Below are 17,695 nucleotides of genomic sequence, written 5' to 3' on the forward strand. Positions count from 1 at the left end.
TACGAATGCGGTCGGTGCCGCGTGACATCGTGTAACCCGACCCATACGGGCGCATACCTAGGCATACGGGGCATGTGCGCGCCACGACACTCGGCCTCGGATTAATTACCAAGTGCGGCGTTATAGATAAGGAGATGCGGGGAGGAGAAGGGGGAAAGGGAGGGGCGAGCGATACGACGACGTTAAATTGAACCTTTCGCCGGCGTTTGATTCCCGCGGTGGCAACTCCTCCCTAAAACCAATTACCGCTATACCGTTGGCCCTATACGCGCCAACACCTATCGGTCCCCGATATATCGGCTCGCCGCCCATAAACACGCGTCCTCCTATATCGACCGAGTCGATCACTCGACTCACCGTCGTCCTTCGCTTCTTTATTCGCTTTTTTTTCGGATATATACGCGAATTAATTCGTTCTTCGAAGAAGGAAAGAGTAAAAAGAGACAGAGAGAAGAAAGAAAGAAGGAAGAGAGGGATGGGTAAATGGTATTCGAATTGGCTGGAAAATTGTTTACGTCGTTAGATTACCATCGGTCCGTTTGCCCCTGCTTTGTCACTAATGCTGCTGCATTTAACCACATCTCCCCACACCCGTTTCGTATATAAATAACATTATACGTATTTGAATAGAAACGTCAATATAATTAACTAGGCGCGTATACAGGGGATTGCGCACGTGTGCGTTTATTCGGGACGCGTAAATCTGTTGGATGTATCTAATATTAACGCAATTAGGATAGCAATATATATATTATAATATTATCGTATTGAATGGAATTTTTTGAAACGATTGCCTCAGGTGGGATGGATTCGGGTGGAGGATAAAACGATACTGTCGTTGGGTCAGCGAACGGTGACTCACTCGCCCCGATTCTTGGTCACGTTGGAGAGCGCAAAGTCGAAGAATCAAAGCGAGTGGAGGGACGAGGAGGAGGCCACCTCGCGGCTTCACATCCGCCAACTTCGGGAAGCTGATCGGGGATGCTACATGTGCCAGCTGAACACGAAGCCTATGTTGAGCCAGCTGGGATGCGTGGATGTCCTAGGTATGCCTAATTGCGCGTTATACCGCATTCCTACGGCCAGATACAGTCGGGTGTTTGCGGTCGCTCGTATGCACACACGTCACGTACGCACGCACCGGTTTCGATTAGCCTATCTCGAGAAGGGATGGAAAATATGCGCGCCTCGCCGCTAGAATACGTTTCAATGGGACCCCTGTACAACCCCGTACCACACCATACCTCGTGTTGCTCGCCCGGCTCGCCTCTATTCGTTCCACCCGCACCATCCTCCGATTCCTACTTCCCTCGACTTCCTCCCCCTGTGTATAGGGTACAACGCGACCCAACCGTACATTACCCGACCCTCTCTTTCTCTCTGTGCGTCTGGTCCCGACCCTGATCTCTTCCACTGGATAGGTGTAGTTGCGAACGTAGTAGTTGTATCGTGCGTGTGCGTGTGGACACCGCGAGGGCACGAGGGAGGGGGAGGGAGGGGGAATTCATCGAGAGTGCGTATGCTTGCCTCCGGTATTCAACTCGAAAGAGCGATCGGCCCGAATGGAATGAAATTCCTTTGTGGGCAAACACAGGAAAGGTCCCGAGCATCCTTTTTTCTTTTTTCTTTTTTTTTTTTTTTTTTCTCTCGCCCAACCCGAACTCGCCCATCTTCCCCTCCCCCCTCCCCTCTTCTATCTATATACGATATTTGTCCAACCTGAATCGCGTGTAATTGAAATGGCCTCTCTCTTTCTCCGTGCCTATCCTGAAAGAAACGAGATCTCATCGAGAGAATGTTCCTTCTGTACCGTTACCCTTCTCCCCCTCCCCCCATCTCCCACGAAAGGATAGAATAGGTATTTCATTTTTCACGGGAGCAGGGAGCAGCAGTTTTGACTTGATTTCAAATCGAGAAGGGTCCGGATTCCAGAACCCCACCCCCTCCCCCGGATTTTTACGCCCGAAATTTTTCGATACAACTCTTTCCTCTTTTTTTCCTCCTCTCTCTTTCTCTCCCTCTGTTCACAGTTCCGCCGGATATACTTAGCTCCGGCACATCGGAAGGCGAAGTATCCGTTCTGGAGGGTGAAAACGCTACCCTCTCGTGTAAAGCTACCGGGAGACCGGCACCTCGTGTGCTCTGGAGACGCGAGAAAAGTGGTTTCATACTTATGAGGGGTCTTCACGATCCGCTGATACCAGGTAAGATATTACATTTTTATCTCGAGTCGAGCACTCTCGCGAGCGTCGTTCCCGGTGACAAATAACCTTCGATTCTCCTCTTTTTATTAATTCTTAAGACCGCTCGAAACGTCCGCCGCCGCCGTCGCCTCCTTCTCCTTCTCTCGATATCACTCTTCAAATATCGCCCATCCTCGAGTTTCCCTCGATTCTTCTTTCCTTCTTCTTTTCGAAAAATTATCCCTTTTTCTCTCATCACTCCCTCTTCTCCCCGTTACTCGATTCGATCGCGTCCGACTCGACCGTTCGATTAAAATTTCAAGATTTTCGAGGTACGAACGCTACACTTTTTCCTACGACTGAGCGTCCAAGATATCGGGACGAGGAGAGGAGAGGGGGAAGGAGGGAGGGAGCAGCGTCACGACTCTCGGCACGCCATCTAGATTCGGTTTAAACGGAACGTGAAGACATCGTAAATCGGGCAAGCCCACGTGATGCCGATCGAAAGCAATTACGGTGGAACGCGAGCTCTCATTGAATGGAGATTAGTCCGTTCGAAACGACTTTCGATATATTTCCACGTGGTGCACGTGCTCTCGCACCACGATCCTGCACCGTGGTATCGTAGAATTCGACGCTTTCTTCGTTTCTCCCCGAGATGATCGACGGATCGCTGTGAAAATAATTCGGGAGGAGGAGGGAAATGGCGTTGGCGTCCAACGCATTTTTCGCTCGGACGCGTGGCAAATTCGTCCGTCGTCGATCGTCCCCGCGAGATATTGATGGTTACGAATTCTCGAACGGTTGTTGATAAATCGATATGCAATATTTTGAGAGTACGGTGGACGTTGCGACAAAAATACGCGTATTTTGAATCGAGAGAGAGAGAGAGAGAGAGAGAGAGAGAGAGAGAGAGAGAGAGAGAGAGAGAGAGGTGGATCGAAACTTGTCAACGCGAACAATGAATCTCTCATTTTCGATGGATCTCATTAGACGGGTTTGACACGTTTTATCTGTACGCGATGAGACGATGCGCACGACGATTTATGTCGCCCGCGTTTCCTCGATAATAATCTAATTAGCGAGAGGTCGGTCGATTTCGAAAGCGTTGCGAGTATACACGCATAATTAAACGATAATACGATAAACGATCGTCAACTTTCTCTGCGCTCTTGCCGCGCAATTTTCCCAGGAATTTTACGATAGGATCCTTCGCACGGTTTTCGTGAAGTATCGATTTATCATATTCACTGACAGCAGTTGGCGAATATTTGTCGGTTGTACGTTTCAATTATCATACTTTCGCTCGTTGTATGCATACCGTACGATACCGTCACTCGTTTAACGATAATTCTTCCTTAAATCGTTTGTCCGATTCCTCGTTAACGAATAATGAGATTTAGGGTCGTAATAGGCGGTGGTCTCGTTGTTTTAACGCAAAGGACATATTTCGCGTGTAATTTGGTGTAGTTGCGAACGTTGGCATCCGGCCAGCGATATGTATACGAGAGCTTTCAACCAGATATTCATACGATGCGAGATTTTATAGTGGACAACCAGTCCGGTGAGAAGCTGGAATTAACAAGAGTGGACAGGAAGCAAATGGGAGCTTATCTTTGCATAGCGAAAAACGAAGTGCCCCCAGCAGTCAGCAAAAGAGTCTATCTAAGGGTAAACTGTAAGTATTTTTGAATCCTCGATGATATTATTCTCGCGATGCTAATATTCTGCTAATATATAAAATAAGATCGATCGAATTAATTATCGATCGGAGATATTTGTTTTATTTGTTTTTCAGTTCCACCTAGCGCAAAGGTTCCCAATCAAATATTAAGCTCACCTCTGGACACGAACGTATCGTTGGTCTGTTTGATCGAAGCTTATCCAAAGACGATTAACTTGTGGACCAGGAAGGAACAAGTTATTATGAGTGGGTATGTTATCACAGAACGTGTATTACACTTATTTAAGAGTTTCTTTACGATTAACGCGCGGCGCGTGAGATTCGACGTGTCGTCCAAATATGATCAAGCGCGAAATCAATTCCACGCGCACACACACATACACACATACACACATACACACACGTACTTTCGAACTGTAAAGTTAAGCGATGTGTCAACACAGTGGTAGATACGAAATCGACGAACGGGGACATCCGGACGAAGAATGGAAGACAACGAGCGAGCTGAAGATAAGCCGTTTAGAGAAAACGGATTTGGGAGAGTACACGTGTTCAGCGTCCTCAAGTATGGGAAAAGCCGAGGCTACCCTTAGAGTTTACGGTGAGTCGACATATACGTATACGATCGACGAACACTGTCATTTTTCGACAACCGCCATTCCATAGAAAAATTTCCGTCTCTCTTGACACTTTGACATCCGCTTTTATTTCTTCTCTTGCCCTTCTTTCGAATCATCCACTCCACGAATAACCAACAAACTTCGATATCGAACTTTATACAACGTTCACATGCCATCATTCGTTTTTGCACGTGAATCTAAGAATGCCCCCTCCACTTTGGCTTTTTCTTCTTGTTTACACGATACGATATAGGGAAACTGTTTTCAGAAATCGAACGAGCAACCATACGAACTACTTCGGCCAGTTGGAAGTTGAGCAAGGGAAAATCAAAGTTTGCTCAAATTACTAAAAATCGAATTTTTCATCAGATGAGTACACCAGCGATGCAAAAAAGTACCGTAAAAATCGTTTACAGCAAACACATGATCACTTCGACGACGGTAAATCCACGCGCGCCTTTCGTCAAAGACGAGAACTTATTCAAGAATCGCGACATCTCGAACGAGAGAAATTGTGCCAATGCGAAGAACGATAGCGGTATGCGAGTTTATGTCGTCTGCTTCCTCTTCTTCTTTACCATTCGATAAATATCAACCAATCAGATTGATAGACGAGAGAAGAACTCTGTCGATACGTTAGAACGAAATACAAATACTACGGGTGTTCGTTCGCGTTTCACGCGTATTGAAGTGAACGAGAGATCGAACGATTGCGAATCGTCGAGAAGGAACCGCGATTTTCAAAGTTCGTATTTCGTTTCATTTCCAGCGACGATACAGCGAACAAATCTATCCCCTTCCTCTCCTCCGCCCTCTATCTTTCTCTCCTCTCCTCTCCTCTCCTCTCTCTCTCTCTCTCTCTCTCTCTCTGATGTATATTTTTCGCCAAGATAATAGTTCGTGGCGAATAATGTTGCGAATTTGAAAAGATAAATGCTTACGAATGTATTTTTTATGACCCTTTTATCCGTTTTGGAATACGGGGAAAAGAATAAAGTCGTGAGCGAAGTGTGTTCTTTAGTTCGACTATAATAAAATGTGACATTGTCGAGTATTTTTTTAACAATGAACAAAGTGAAAGAAATACAAGATTTCTCGTTGAAATTATTATTTACGATCTGTGGAATTATTAGAAGTTACGATGTAATTTTTATAACTTTAGCATCGAAAGCCTTACACATGCAGGGTGTCTATCTCAAGTGGGCCACCAGTGTCATTCACGAGATCATCGTTCGACAAATACGAGGAAAAACTTATACTTTCGATTGATTACTCCACACTTCGGAATTATTTCAACAATGGCAGTGGCGATCCAATTAAAATGAACATCCTTTATAATATCTCTTTACGTCGTAATATATATAATTATTATCAACGATTAATTATATTTTCAAGTTCTGCAAGAATCGCGCTTTATCGCGAATTGATGCTGTTTAATCAACTATTCGATTATACTCGAACACAGACAAATAATTAGCATACTAATTTGTACGTAAGGGATAATGAGATAATATCTTTATTTATCGGTACGATAACAGAGTGAATTGAGATTGTAAGTGGCATCTTAACGAATGTTAAACACGTCATATCTAAGATTCATATCCGTAGGGCGCATAATACGGTATTATATATATTTTAGAAAGATATTAGACTTTACTTTTATTATTTTATGTATTTTTTTAATTATCCGTAGGCACAAATAACGTACCTCATATGCCAACGATTAAACGAGACCACAATCATAAGTATAATCAATCGGGTTCATTGCGAGGAATTTAAATTAAATTTTATCACGCGATCATCGAATTCATGTTTAAACCATTTTTTATATATGTATCTCGTAATCGATTGATTATCGTTATTCATCGTTATTTAGTACCTTTTTATTTTTTCCTACTTTTTCCATTTCTTTTTTTTTTTAATTCCCATTTACATCACATATATATATTATATAATACGTATTTAGCATACAAATTATTTATGATAATATTACGAAGAAAATAATTTTCCTTCGAGAAATGGACAATAAGCGTTCCTAATAGGTTGTGCTTTCTATCATTTTTCAATGTTCCTCGCAAAACCGCAATTCATACATTACTCTGTAATTATGATCTATGTGCGAAATAGTGCGATTAGAAAGTCTCGATGTTTTTTAACGGATAACATTTTTAATCCGAGAACGTTGAAACTTTCTTCTTGTACAGTTATTATCATGAATGTCTTCTATTACAGAGTACAAACTTTAGTCTCAATGCGTGGCTTATTATTATTAATAATATAATAGTATTTATCCGCGAAATAAACAAGAAAATACACATGTTAAATACATTTATTTAACAAATATTGTATATCGTAAAACACTGCTCAATATAACGACTTTACAATAACTATAATAAAAAAATGTTGTTGTTTATAGAAAAAAAAATATTATAAAAATACGATGAAAAATGTGCTCAAATTGGATAATTATATAGCTTTGGAGAAACCAACATGTTGACAAATAAAACATACCATGCAACTAGTAGAGATATTAGTTATTTTTTTTCCATTTTAAATTACTTATAAATAATTTCCATTCTCTTTAAATATAATTTAAATGATGAAAATTCAAATACAAATATGTACATTTATTTATAATAATTGAATAAAACTTACTTTTTATTTACATTTAAATCCACATTTTACACTATTTTCCTTATACAGAATTATATTTGTTTGAATCTTAATTTTATTCGATATTATAATATTATGACCAAAACAAAATATTGAAAGCCATAACAAGACAACTCACTGCCACATATGGACTTTTTCTTTCGCCAATTCTAGCGCATTTCCAAAGAGTACCCTGAAAACTAAACATAATATATTAATATTAATGTATATATATATATATATATATATATAAAATAAAATTATCACAAAATATACATACCCAACTTTTCCTAATCGACTGTCCAATAAACTGGGAACAATAGATCTAATGTAAGTACAGGTACATATCAATAACAAAATTACCGTCAATAGACTCTGAAAATTAAATAGGGCAGACTGTCCCCCAAAAAAAGAGATTTTAAAAAAAAACTATTTGAATTAATGTATTCTTTTTGAATATCAAAGAGGTTATAAAAAATGATAAGATTTAAAAATTGTTTATGATCAATCGTAAAATAAATATTTAAAATATAAATTATACAATTTAAAAATTTATCATCTTACCATTACGATTTAATAAAGATAAGTTTTGATATCGAATTATTGTAAATCAATTTGCATACAAAAAACAACTTCACGTAGATCAAAACAAAATTTCGCCATAACAAAGGGTGAATATACAAGAAACGAAAATTTTTCAGAAGAATTAGCATTTAACATAAAACTATCTTTATAATTATATGAATGATTACTTAATTTTATATTACAATTTATTATATTACAATTAAAAAATGTATATTATCTACTGTCGAAGATCTATCGATAATATTATATTTAAAAATAAAAACAATTATTAGCGAACTTAATCATCTATATAATTGCATTATGTTAATGGCTTATTAGTTATAAGAGTGCTTTTAAACGAAACGTTATTTGATACGTAAAATATTTATCTTCGAATTAAATGATAAATGAATAATTATAGAAACATGTTGTCGGTATTTAAGAATATTTAAAGTTTATGATAAACATAAGACTGACTCCCTCTATGTATTCCACGATCAACGCGTGCAGTAGTAAAATGGCTGCCGTAAAACGTCAATACATTTTATATCAATAACAGCGTACTTTTGTAAATAATCGTGGTAAGGAGGATTGCAATAAAACGAATGCCGTTCAATTAATATTTTTAGTTTTCTTTTCATAGTCGTGTGTATGAAGGAGTGCGTGTTTACGAAAAATGGCAGAATTTGTGCGTGGAGGTCCGAGCGTGTCGAACAGTGCTAAGGTATGTACGAATATTATTCATTCTACTTATTCATCTAATATCATGATAATATTAAAAATTCAATGGAAAAAAACAAAATATAATTATATATTTAAAAACTTATTCTAACTTTTAAAGTTTTAAAGATATTTATAAATTCTTTATTATTTTTTTAAATATTGCGACGGAAAAGTACTTATTAGACAAAGGTATTATTTATGAATAATGTTTTTGATAAGTTTCTATATTTTTCAAAAAAATAAAAGGTGATATATGTAAAAGAAATTATAAACAAATATGTAAACATAATATTTATGTTTTGTTGACAAAAGTATATGTTATCTTTGATATATAATATGACATTTTATTTTAAAAATAAAAATATTTATATAGTATATACTTAAATTAAAAAAATTTTTATTATTATGTTATGTTATAAATGCTTAAAAATTTTATATAATTTTATCTATAGATGGATCACAATAGTAAAGGAGGTTCTCCTAGCACTGGTAGTGAAGATGGTGGACAGAATGAATCTATGAATGCAGAAAATGAATTTGATCCTTTTCTTGAAAATATACCAGATGATATTCAAGATACAGAAGAACCTGATAGTGCTAATGCAACATTATTAACAGCTCCACCAGAAAATCAGTGAGATTTAATATTAATAAAATTTTGATTTATGGAATAAAGATATTATTTTTAATTGTATTTGATATTTAATAAATGTAAAATTCTTAATAATTTATAGATGGTATCATGGTAGATTAGATAGATTTACTGCAGAAGAAAGACTATGGGATGCAAGTAAAATGGGCAGTTATTTAGTGCGTGAAAGTGACAGAAAACCTGGAAGTTATGTATTATCCTATTTAGGCAGAACTGGCATTAATCATTTTAGAATTACAGCTGTGTGTGGAGATTATTATATTGGTATTGTAAACATTTAAATTTAATGAATATTTATAATTTTAACTGATGAATTAATATATATTTTATTATAGGAGGTAGACAGTTCAATAGCTTATCAGATCTTGTTGCATATTATACTCATTGCTCCGATCTTTTAAAGAGAGAAAGACTTATTCATCCTACTCCACCTCCTGAACCAGTGAATGATAAGAAGCGAATAGTTGCAATACTGCCATATACAAAAATGCCTGATACAGATGAATTAAGTTTTCAAAAGGGTGACATATTTTTTGTGCACAATGATATGGGAGATGGTTGGTTATGGGTTACTGCACATAGAACTGGTGAACAAGGCTTAATTTTTCGTGAATTGGTGGAGGATCTGGATGATTCCATTGATCCTAATACTGTGTTCTCTTGGTTTCATCCTAATGTTACTAAAAGTGAAGCTGTCGACATGTTGGTGAAGGCAGGACCTGGTAGTTTCTTGGTAAGTTGTAATATCATTTTATAATCTAGAATGATTAAAAATTTTATATTATATATAAAATTTATATATAATAATTTTTTTATTTTTTATTTTATTGTATAGGTCAGACCTTCAGATAATAGTCCTGGAGATTATTCACTTTTCTTTCATATAAACAATCAAATTCAAAGATTTAGAATTGAAAAAAAGGGAGTACGTTATCTTATGGGTGGTAGAACTTTTGAATGTCTTGATGCTGTTATAAATAGGTATGATATTTTTTCTATTTAACTTTTATATTTATAAGTTATCACGAAAATATTTATATTCGTAGATATCGGAAAGAGCAAATAGTTGAGGGTCATACTTTAGTTCAAGCAATGGTAACAGAACCTGATGGTAGTGTAAGAGTTAATAGAGAAGTGCAACACGCGGAAAAAATATATGCAACTCTTAGAGAATGTCGGGAACAATCTGGAGCAAAGAAAAATAAAGGAATTAAAATGCAAGGATATTTAGAAAAAAAATCAGAAAAAAATAAAAAATGGAAAGCATTGTATTTTGTACTTTTAGTGGATGCAACTGACACTCATTTGTATTTGTATGACAATCCAAAAAGGACCAAACCTAAAGGTCTTATCGATTTAAGCTGTGCTTATTTATATCAGGTATAGCAAATTTTATAAACAAAACATTTCATTTTTCCATATGATTATATCAGTTTTCAGACTGTCTTATTTTTAAAATATATATATGTAATTATGTCATATGTATGTAGCATTGAAAACAGCAAGTAAGGATTGTAATGTTTTAATTGTTTGAGATTCATTTCTCAGATATAGTTTTTTTAGGTTCATGAAAGTGTGTTCGATAGACCTCATTGCTTTCAATTAGTTGAACGTGCTTTACCATGTTTGGCAACGATAACATATTTGGCTGCTCCAAATTCAGAGAATGCTTTAGACTGGATTAATGCCTTAAAACCATTATGTGTATCACAACTTACTCGTGCTCCAAAAGTTGCTCGTCTACGTGAATTACGTTCATTACATCTGCATATTTTAGATGCTCATAGACTTCCATATAAACTAGTACCGAACCCATTCATCATAGTGGCTCTAAATAATGTAAAAGTTGCTCGCACAAAAGTCAAAACAGGATTACATCCAATTTGGGATGAAGAATTCATTTTAGAGTATGTATATGTTTTGTCTAATATTGATAAAATATTGATTATATTTGAATAATATTTATCATAAATTGCTCCATAGGGATGTGCCACCAGATGTTATGTCGTTTTCTTTAACATTGTACAATAAAGGAAAACGTAGTAAAGATACTGAAGTGGCAGAATTGACCGTTGAATTGGCGAGTTTAACTAATGGGGAAGAAATGGATGAATGGTATCCATTGTCAGGCCTTACTCCAATAGGCGAATGGGGTGTACTTCGTTTACGAATAAGGTGAAAATAAATTCTTTCTGATTTTTTCTTTTTAAAAAAGAGAATTTTTTATACATTGCATATTGCATTTTTAGAATATTAAGGTACGAATTTATACATGTTTTCTGCATTTATTACGTTGCAGGTATCGGCACGATCTAGCAATGCCTCCGGAAGAATATAGTCCATTGCAACAACTATTATTAGATCCAGAACTGCATGTTGTTAGAGCATTAGCAGATGTGTGTCATTTGGATAGAGTACCATTGGCAAATAGTTTACTTAGAATATTTAGGTATATAAACAAAAAATGTATAAAATATATATATATATATATATATTAAATATTCTTTTTTTTCCTTTTTTTAATAATAAGATTATAATTTGAAATGTTTATATTTAGGCACGAAAGAAAAGAAGCAGATCTTCTGAGATCGTTAAATCAAGCGGAAGTATGTATATTGATCTATATTGATATTTATAAAGAAATAGATTTTTTCTTCTTTTTTTTTTTTATTAAATTAAAATAAAAATAATTAATTATTTTATTTAGGTGGACAAGGAAGATGAAACACCAACACTTTTTAGAGCTGCTAGTCTTACAACTACATTAATGGATTTATATATGAAATCAGTTTGTACTTCTTTTTTGAAAGCCGCTTTACGCGATACCATAGTGAAATTAATTGAAAGTAAACAGAGCTGTGAATTAAATCCAACAAAAATGGATTCTCCGGAAGATGCATGCAGCAATGCAGAATTTCTATTACAAGTAAAAATAAATATAGATTAATATTAAATTATTTTGAGTGATTCATATGCTTTTTAATAAATATATTTTAGGTTTTAGATGAAGTGACATTAAGCATTTTTACGAGTCCTGATGCATGTCCAAGGACATTGAGATATATTTGTGGATGTTTACAAAGAGCAGTTGTTGCCAAATGGCCACATGAAAGACTAGTCAGAACACGAGTAGTCAGTGGATTTATATTTTTACGTCTACTTTGCCCTGCCATATTAAATCCTAGATCATTTAATTTAATAGCTGAACCGCCACCTCCAGCTGCTGCAAGGTAGGGTAGGTCTATATTAAACGTAAGAAATTTTACGTTAAAATAATATTTTCGTTAATTTTTATTAACTGATTCTGTAGATCACTGGTAATGGTTGCAAAATGTTTGCAAAATTTGGCTAATTTGGTAGAATTTGGTGGTAAAGAACCATATATGGAAGTAGTTAATCCATTTATTCTTAAAAATAAAGAAAGAATGGTCGTATTTTTGGATCAATTATCTGTAAGTATAAAAAAATTTTAATATTATGTATTATTATGTAAATTTTATATATATATCATTTTAAATATAAATTTGAAATAATTTGAATTTATATTATATAGAATGTAACCGAAAAACCAGAATCTGAAGGTGCAGATCCGAGAAATAGAAGTTATGTTTCGGATACAGCGAGAGATTTAGCAACACTGCATCATATTTGTGTTTCTCATTTAAAAGAACTTCAAGTTTTATCAAAAACTCAGGTAATATATATATATTATTAATAAATTATATATATATTCATAATTCTGTTTTTTTTTTTTTTTTAGCCAACAATAAAACAATTAGTAACCGTGACTGAAATGCTAAGCAAACATAAACAAAAATACATGGAAATGATACGGTAGTGCTAAAGCCATTTGCCATGACTAATGCCAAACATAACAAAACAATTCATAAGATTTGACAACAGATACACGGTAGTATTTAATAATTACTTTAAGTGGTTAAGTAATTAAACGTACAGACTGACGTGCCATATATATATATGTATACATACATACATAGATACATACATAGATACATACATACATACATACATTCATACATATATATGTGTCTGTATATACATATATATATATATATGTATATATATATATACATATATATTATTGTATACACACAAGCCTACATTTACTATTTCGTATGTAATTAGAAAATAGCTTATACGTATAATAAACAGTACCATGACAGTGATATAGTTGACATACAGAATCATATAGGCGTATAACAATTTTATATTTACTTAGGTGCTCGAAAATAAATGCAAATTAAACCAAAAATATTGTGTTGTACATATAGTTTCCCAATTTTATTTTTATTTATTTTCTAAAAAAAATAGTAATAATTTTATTTTTAAAGCGGGTTAAAAAATTACATTTTTTATACGTATAAATGATTTATTAATTTTAATTATTTTATAAATTAATTATTACACTTGTATCGTTGCAATAGTTTTATCATGCCATTAAATGACGAATATTGTATTAAATTTAAGGTCCTAGTCAGTTAATACAAAAATTCTTAGAAAATCTGTTAACAAAAATATATATTAAATATCAAGATAAAAAACTAAGATGTATACGCACAATAACATTTGACACATTAAAATGTGTTTTTTTATATTTGACTAATGTATATAAATGGTGGTACTATGTTACGATTATATATATGAAGTATATATTTTTGAATAAGGCTATTTTAAATAATGGATAAAACATGTCAAATCGTTATAAATTTATTTTCTGCTCCTGACATTAACGTGAACGAATCCATGAACATTGCAGTTCAATTATATTTTTTTACATTTACATTCTTATCTATTGATATATGCGGCTATTATGAATGAATATATTTTAGAATATGTATTGAATAAAAGAAAAAAAAAAAAAAAACTGCTTTATAATTTGTACTTATTGTGTATGCTTGTATAATAAGTTTTTATTAAATGATGTATTTTGAATAAAATAATAAAAAAATATTGAATAATGAATTTACAGGCTTAAGTTTTTTAATACATGCCCATAAAATTGTGATAGTAAATTAGTACATAGTATGTAGATATATAATAGTATATGATATAGAAAATGATGAAATATAGTGAATTTTGATTTTAAAAATGTAATTCTTCAATACTTTAGTACCGTTTGATATATATATATGAAATATTTTAAAATGAAACTAATGAAACAACAATTTGTCAATTGTTCTTTGAATATTATAAAACCAAACAGCATAGATGATTTAAAATTGATGTTTAAAGATAATCATTTGAGATAGAATGAATATAAAGAACATTTTTTGTACAAGATTTTATTATGAATTTGAATTACATAATAACACCTATGCTGTGCAATTTTATATATACACATATTCAATATTTGAAAAAGCTAATATTACAAATTTACGCGTTTACATATATGTTATGTATATAAGAATATTTGCAAATTGTACTATTTAGATCATTTAATAAAGTATTTAACCCTTGATTGTTCAAATTCAGTCAGACTCGAGACATGATTATATAAATTGAATCTTAAATATTTCATTAATAGATTTTATTAAGAAAATTAATTTCTTATATTATAGATTCATGTCTCTTTTAAATAAGATGATGTTATTGTCTGAACAAATATTAAAATGTTCATAATTACAATAAAAGTTTATTATTGATATTCAAAATGTCTTAAAATTATATACTTTTTGTAATCGTGATTTAAGAAAATGACATGAAAACGGCAAGATGAGATATAAAGGTGCGATAAGAAAATATGGTATCTCTTAATTACTGCATAAAGATGATGAAAGACATTTCAATATCAATTTAAACTTTCATTTCATTGTGCTTGATATAATCCTTAAATTATATAGTCTTTGTGTGTTTTTAATTGAAATAACAATGATTAGTAGAAATGACACTTACAATTGTACAATAATCACAATATGTAACTTCATACCTACCAATATTTCTCTACTATAAATGTATAAAAAAGTTACTATAAAAATTAACGACTTGTATTATTTTCTACAAAAATCTTCAATATGTAATTTAAAAAAAAAAACGCAAACAAAATATATACTCTTAAAATGATAAATAGGCATTTTATGTAAAAATTGCATACTTAATTACAATAATATCTAACTAGCATGGCATGCTTAAGAATACTTAATCACAGCACAAAATGAGTTATCCAGGTTTATTTTCTTGTGTTTTATGGCTTACATATATATATATATATATATATATATATATATATAATTTTTTTTTTTAGAAAAATGGAATTTTTTATTATGCACTTTAAAATGTAGAAACAAAAATTAAAAATATATTTAATCAATGAATTAAATATATAAAATTATGAACTACACTGAATAAAACATGTAAAAAATGTATGATGTTAAATTTGATGAATTATATATTTTTTATACTCACAATACTTAAAACTACAAAATTCTTTCATTGAATAATACTTTTGCAAATTTAATAATAAAATATGGATGACTTTAAAAAAAAACCATTTTTTTGATACTGACTATTCTAAGCAATCAAGGGTTAAAATTTTTTTTGCTAATGGAATATTAAGAGTTATATGGCAGACTGTTGAACAAATAATGTATTTTATGAAATTTAACTTCAAGAATAAAAATGTATGTGATATAATACAATACTATTATATATTTTTTTTTTTTCCCTCCCAATGTATAGAAAAAATTGTGCTTGTAATATTACAATATTCTAGAGGAAGCTGCAAAAAATGTGCGTAAAGTGAACATAATCTAATATTTTTTTACAATCTATTTCAATATTAATGTATCGAATGAGGGAATTAACGTGATTCAATGATTTAAAGCAAACAGCATCGATGTTTCCTACGGTTCGCGTTACCTGTCTTCATACGTTTCTTTTTTTCTTTACCTCTATGTTCTTTGTCTTTCCGTATTTCTCTCACCTATAATTTTATTAATTACATTCTAATAAAAAAAAAATCAATTTAAAGTTGAAATTATAAATAATTATAAATATTAATACCAGAATTATAAATAAGAATATCAGAAATAATTATTATTTACTATTTAATTCATAAAATATATAAGCATATATATATATATATATTTTTTTTTATATGTATATATTTATTTACCAGTGTATAAAAAGCATCATCTACTCCCATTCTCGTTTTAGCCGAAGTTTCAACGAAAGGCACACCATATTGACGGGCAACTTCTCTTGCTTGTGTCATATTCACTGCCCAAGATTGTTGAAGATCACATTTATTTCCCACCAAAACCATTGGTACTTCTTCTGCATCTTTTACTCTTTTTATTTGTTCCCTATATGTTCCAATATCCTATAATAATATACGATATTTTTTTCAGTTTTTATGGAGAATATAAAAAATAATCTGAATAAATAAAATAACATACTTCAAAACTTTTTGCTGAATTTACAGCAAATACTAATAAAAATCCTTCTCCAGTTCTCATATATTGATCTCTCATTGCACTGTATTCTTCTTGACCAGCTGTATCTAATATATCTAAAAGGCATGTTTCTCCATCTATAACTACCTATATGTAAAATATTTTATTTAAATATACTATTGAATAATTGATTGTATAACAATATGATAACTTATATATAACAACTTACTTGCTTTCTATAAGAATCTTCTATAGTAGGATCATATTCATCTACAAAATGATTTTGTATCAACTGAATTGTAAGCGCAGATTTACCAACACCTCCAGCTCCCACAACTACGAGTTTGTACTCTGTCATTATGTAATTTCTATTTTAACTAAAGCTGCAATTGCTTTTTGTCTACAAAATAAAAATTTACTTTTAAATCAATTACATAATAAATATGAAGTAAATTACTAATAGTTAATTAAATAAATAAAAAAAGCATATATAGAAGCAAATAAATAAGGGGTTAATATTAATTTATCACAAAATATAAATTACATGTATAAAAGATAGAAAAAATGAAATTCCTGTATTTTTAGAATTTTTCGCTTATTTATTATTTTTTGTTGAGTTAGAATCATTTTGATAGATTAATTCTATATTAGTTCATTACGAGCAATACATACTCTGTGAATAATAATTTGCGCCAAGATCGTATGCACTTTAGCACGATCAGTCCTTAAGTCATTTATATTTTTAATTTGCCAATCAATATCGTAAGTTTGAAGATAATATACAGTGACTTTACAACTTAAAAACAGAACGAGTATGACAAACAAGCACACTCAATAATATTATCAAAGAAACATGTGGGTAGACATAACTGATGATTAAATAGAATTTTGATACATTCTATAGTACGCATTTTTTTTAGATATGATTCGGTTAGAAAAGAGAGTGTATTATAAGATTTTCGTTTCAAATTCTTCAAATTAATGATGTTTAATGGGAGATATGTTTTTAAGTAAACATCAAACAAATGAATAATGTTATCAATGTGAAAATAAACGTTGTTATAGTACAAAATCTCTTTCGTTCCTCATCTTACCAAAGTTTAAAAATTCATTTCAGGAACATACACCGGCTTAAAACCACTTTTCTTAACTTTGACTATTACGAATTATTCACTGGAGAAACCATCTGGAAAGAAGCATCAGTG

General features: G+C 32.2%; 4 protein-coding genes across 8 annotated transcripts in view; 2 read left to right on the plus strand and 2 right to left on the minus strand.

Moving 5' to 3' along the window:
- Positions 1–4,126, minus strand: part of LOC122720053 (protein pygopus) — a 53,040-nt gene extending 48,914 nt beyond the window's left edge. Inside the window, exon 1 of the mRNA XM_043946488.1 lies at positions 4,024–4,126. The gene's annotated coding sequence lies outside the window, so the exon portion shown is untranslated. The remainder of the gene's footprint in view (positions 1–4,023) is intronic.
- Positions 1–7,011, plus strand: part of LOC122720059 (lachesin-like) — a 30,195-nt gene extending 23,184 nt beyond the window's left edge. Inside the window, exons 4-9 of the mRNA XM_043946502.1 lie at positions 800–1,046; positions 2,031–2,204; positions 3,733–3,861; positions 3,982–4,117; positions 4,311–4,468; positions 4,756–7,011. Of these exons, the coding sequence (XP_043802437.1) occupies positions 800–1,046; positions 2,031–2,204; positions 3,733–3,861; positions 3,982–4,117; positions 4,311–4,468; positions 4,756–5,075 (1,164 nt within the window). The 3' untranslated portion in view covers positions 5,076–7,011. The remainder of the gene's footprint in view (positions 1–799; positions 1,047–2,030; positions 2,205–3,732; positions 3,862–3,981; positions 4,118–4,310; positions 4,469–4,755) is intronic.
- Positions 7,012–8,082: 1,071 nt separating this feature from the next.
- Positions 8,083–14,061, plus strand: LOC122720145 (ras GTPase-activating protein 1). Of its 3 annotated transcripts, XM_043946651.1 has the most exons (16): positions 8,084–8,284; positions 8,347–8,427; positions 8,879–9,060; positions 9,161–9,342; positions 9,414–9,811; positions 9,914–10,059; positions 10,125–10,458; positions 10,642–10,985; positions 11,062–11,253; positions 11,378–11,527; positions 11,636–11,684; positions 11,786–12,004; positions 12,076–12,308; positions 12,389–12,530; positions 12,632–12,772; positions 12,839–14,061. In XM_043946651.1, exons 2-16 carry the CDS (start codon positions 8,380–8,382, stop codon positions 12,914–12,916), a joined length of 2,838 nt encoding a protein of 945 aa, XP_043802586.1. In that variant the 5' UTR covers positions 8,084–8,284; positions 8,347–8,379; the 3' UTR covers positions 12,917–14,061. The 3 variants fall into 3 exon arrangements, with proteins under 3 accessions (XP_043802587.1, XP_043802586.1, XP_043802585.1); XM_043946650.1 differs by having other exon boundaries at positions 8,084–8,427; XM_043946652.1 differs by lacking the exons at positions 12,632–12,772; positions 12,839–14,061 and having other exon boundaries at positions 8,083–8,427; positions 12,076–12,313; positions 12,389–12,518.
- A 1,431-nt stretch (positions 14,062–15,492) lies between these two features.
- Positions 15,493–17,695, minus strand: LOC122717496 (ras-like protein 1). 3 transcript variants are annotated; one of them, XM_043941636.1, is made up of 5 exons: positions 17,163–17,578; positions 16,720–16,890; positions 16,494–16,637; positions 16,211–16,417; positions 15,493–16,018 (listed from the first exon to the last, which is right to left on the minus strand). In XM_043941636.1, exons 2-5 carry the CDS (start codon positions 16,846–16,848, stop codon positions 15,914–15,916), a joined length of 585 nt encoding a protein of 194 aa, XP_043797571.1. In that variant the 5' UTR covers positions 16,849–16,890; positions 17,163–17,578; the 3' UTR covers positions 15,493–15,913. The 3 variants fall into 3 exon arrangements, with proteins under 3 accessions (XP_043797571.1, XP_043797551.1, XP_043797561.1); XM_043941616.1 differs by lacking the exon at positions 17,163–17,578 and adding an exon at positions 17,585–17,695 and having other exon boundaries at positions 15,494–16,018; XM_043941626.1 differs by having other exon boundaries at positions 15,494–16,018; positions 17,035–17,165.

Source organism: Apis laboriosa, unplaced genomic scaffold (assembly GCF_014066325.1).
Source record: "Apis laboriosa isolate Shangri-la unplaced genomic scaffold, ASM1406632v1 scaffold11_cov152, whole genome shotgun sequence".
Taxonomy (NCBI): domain Eukaryota; kingdom Metazoa; phylum Arthropoda; class Insecta; order Hymenoptera; family Apidae; genus Apis; species Apis laboriosa.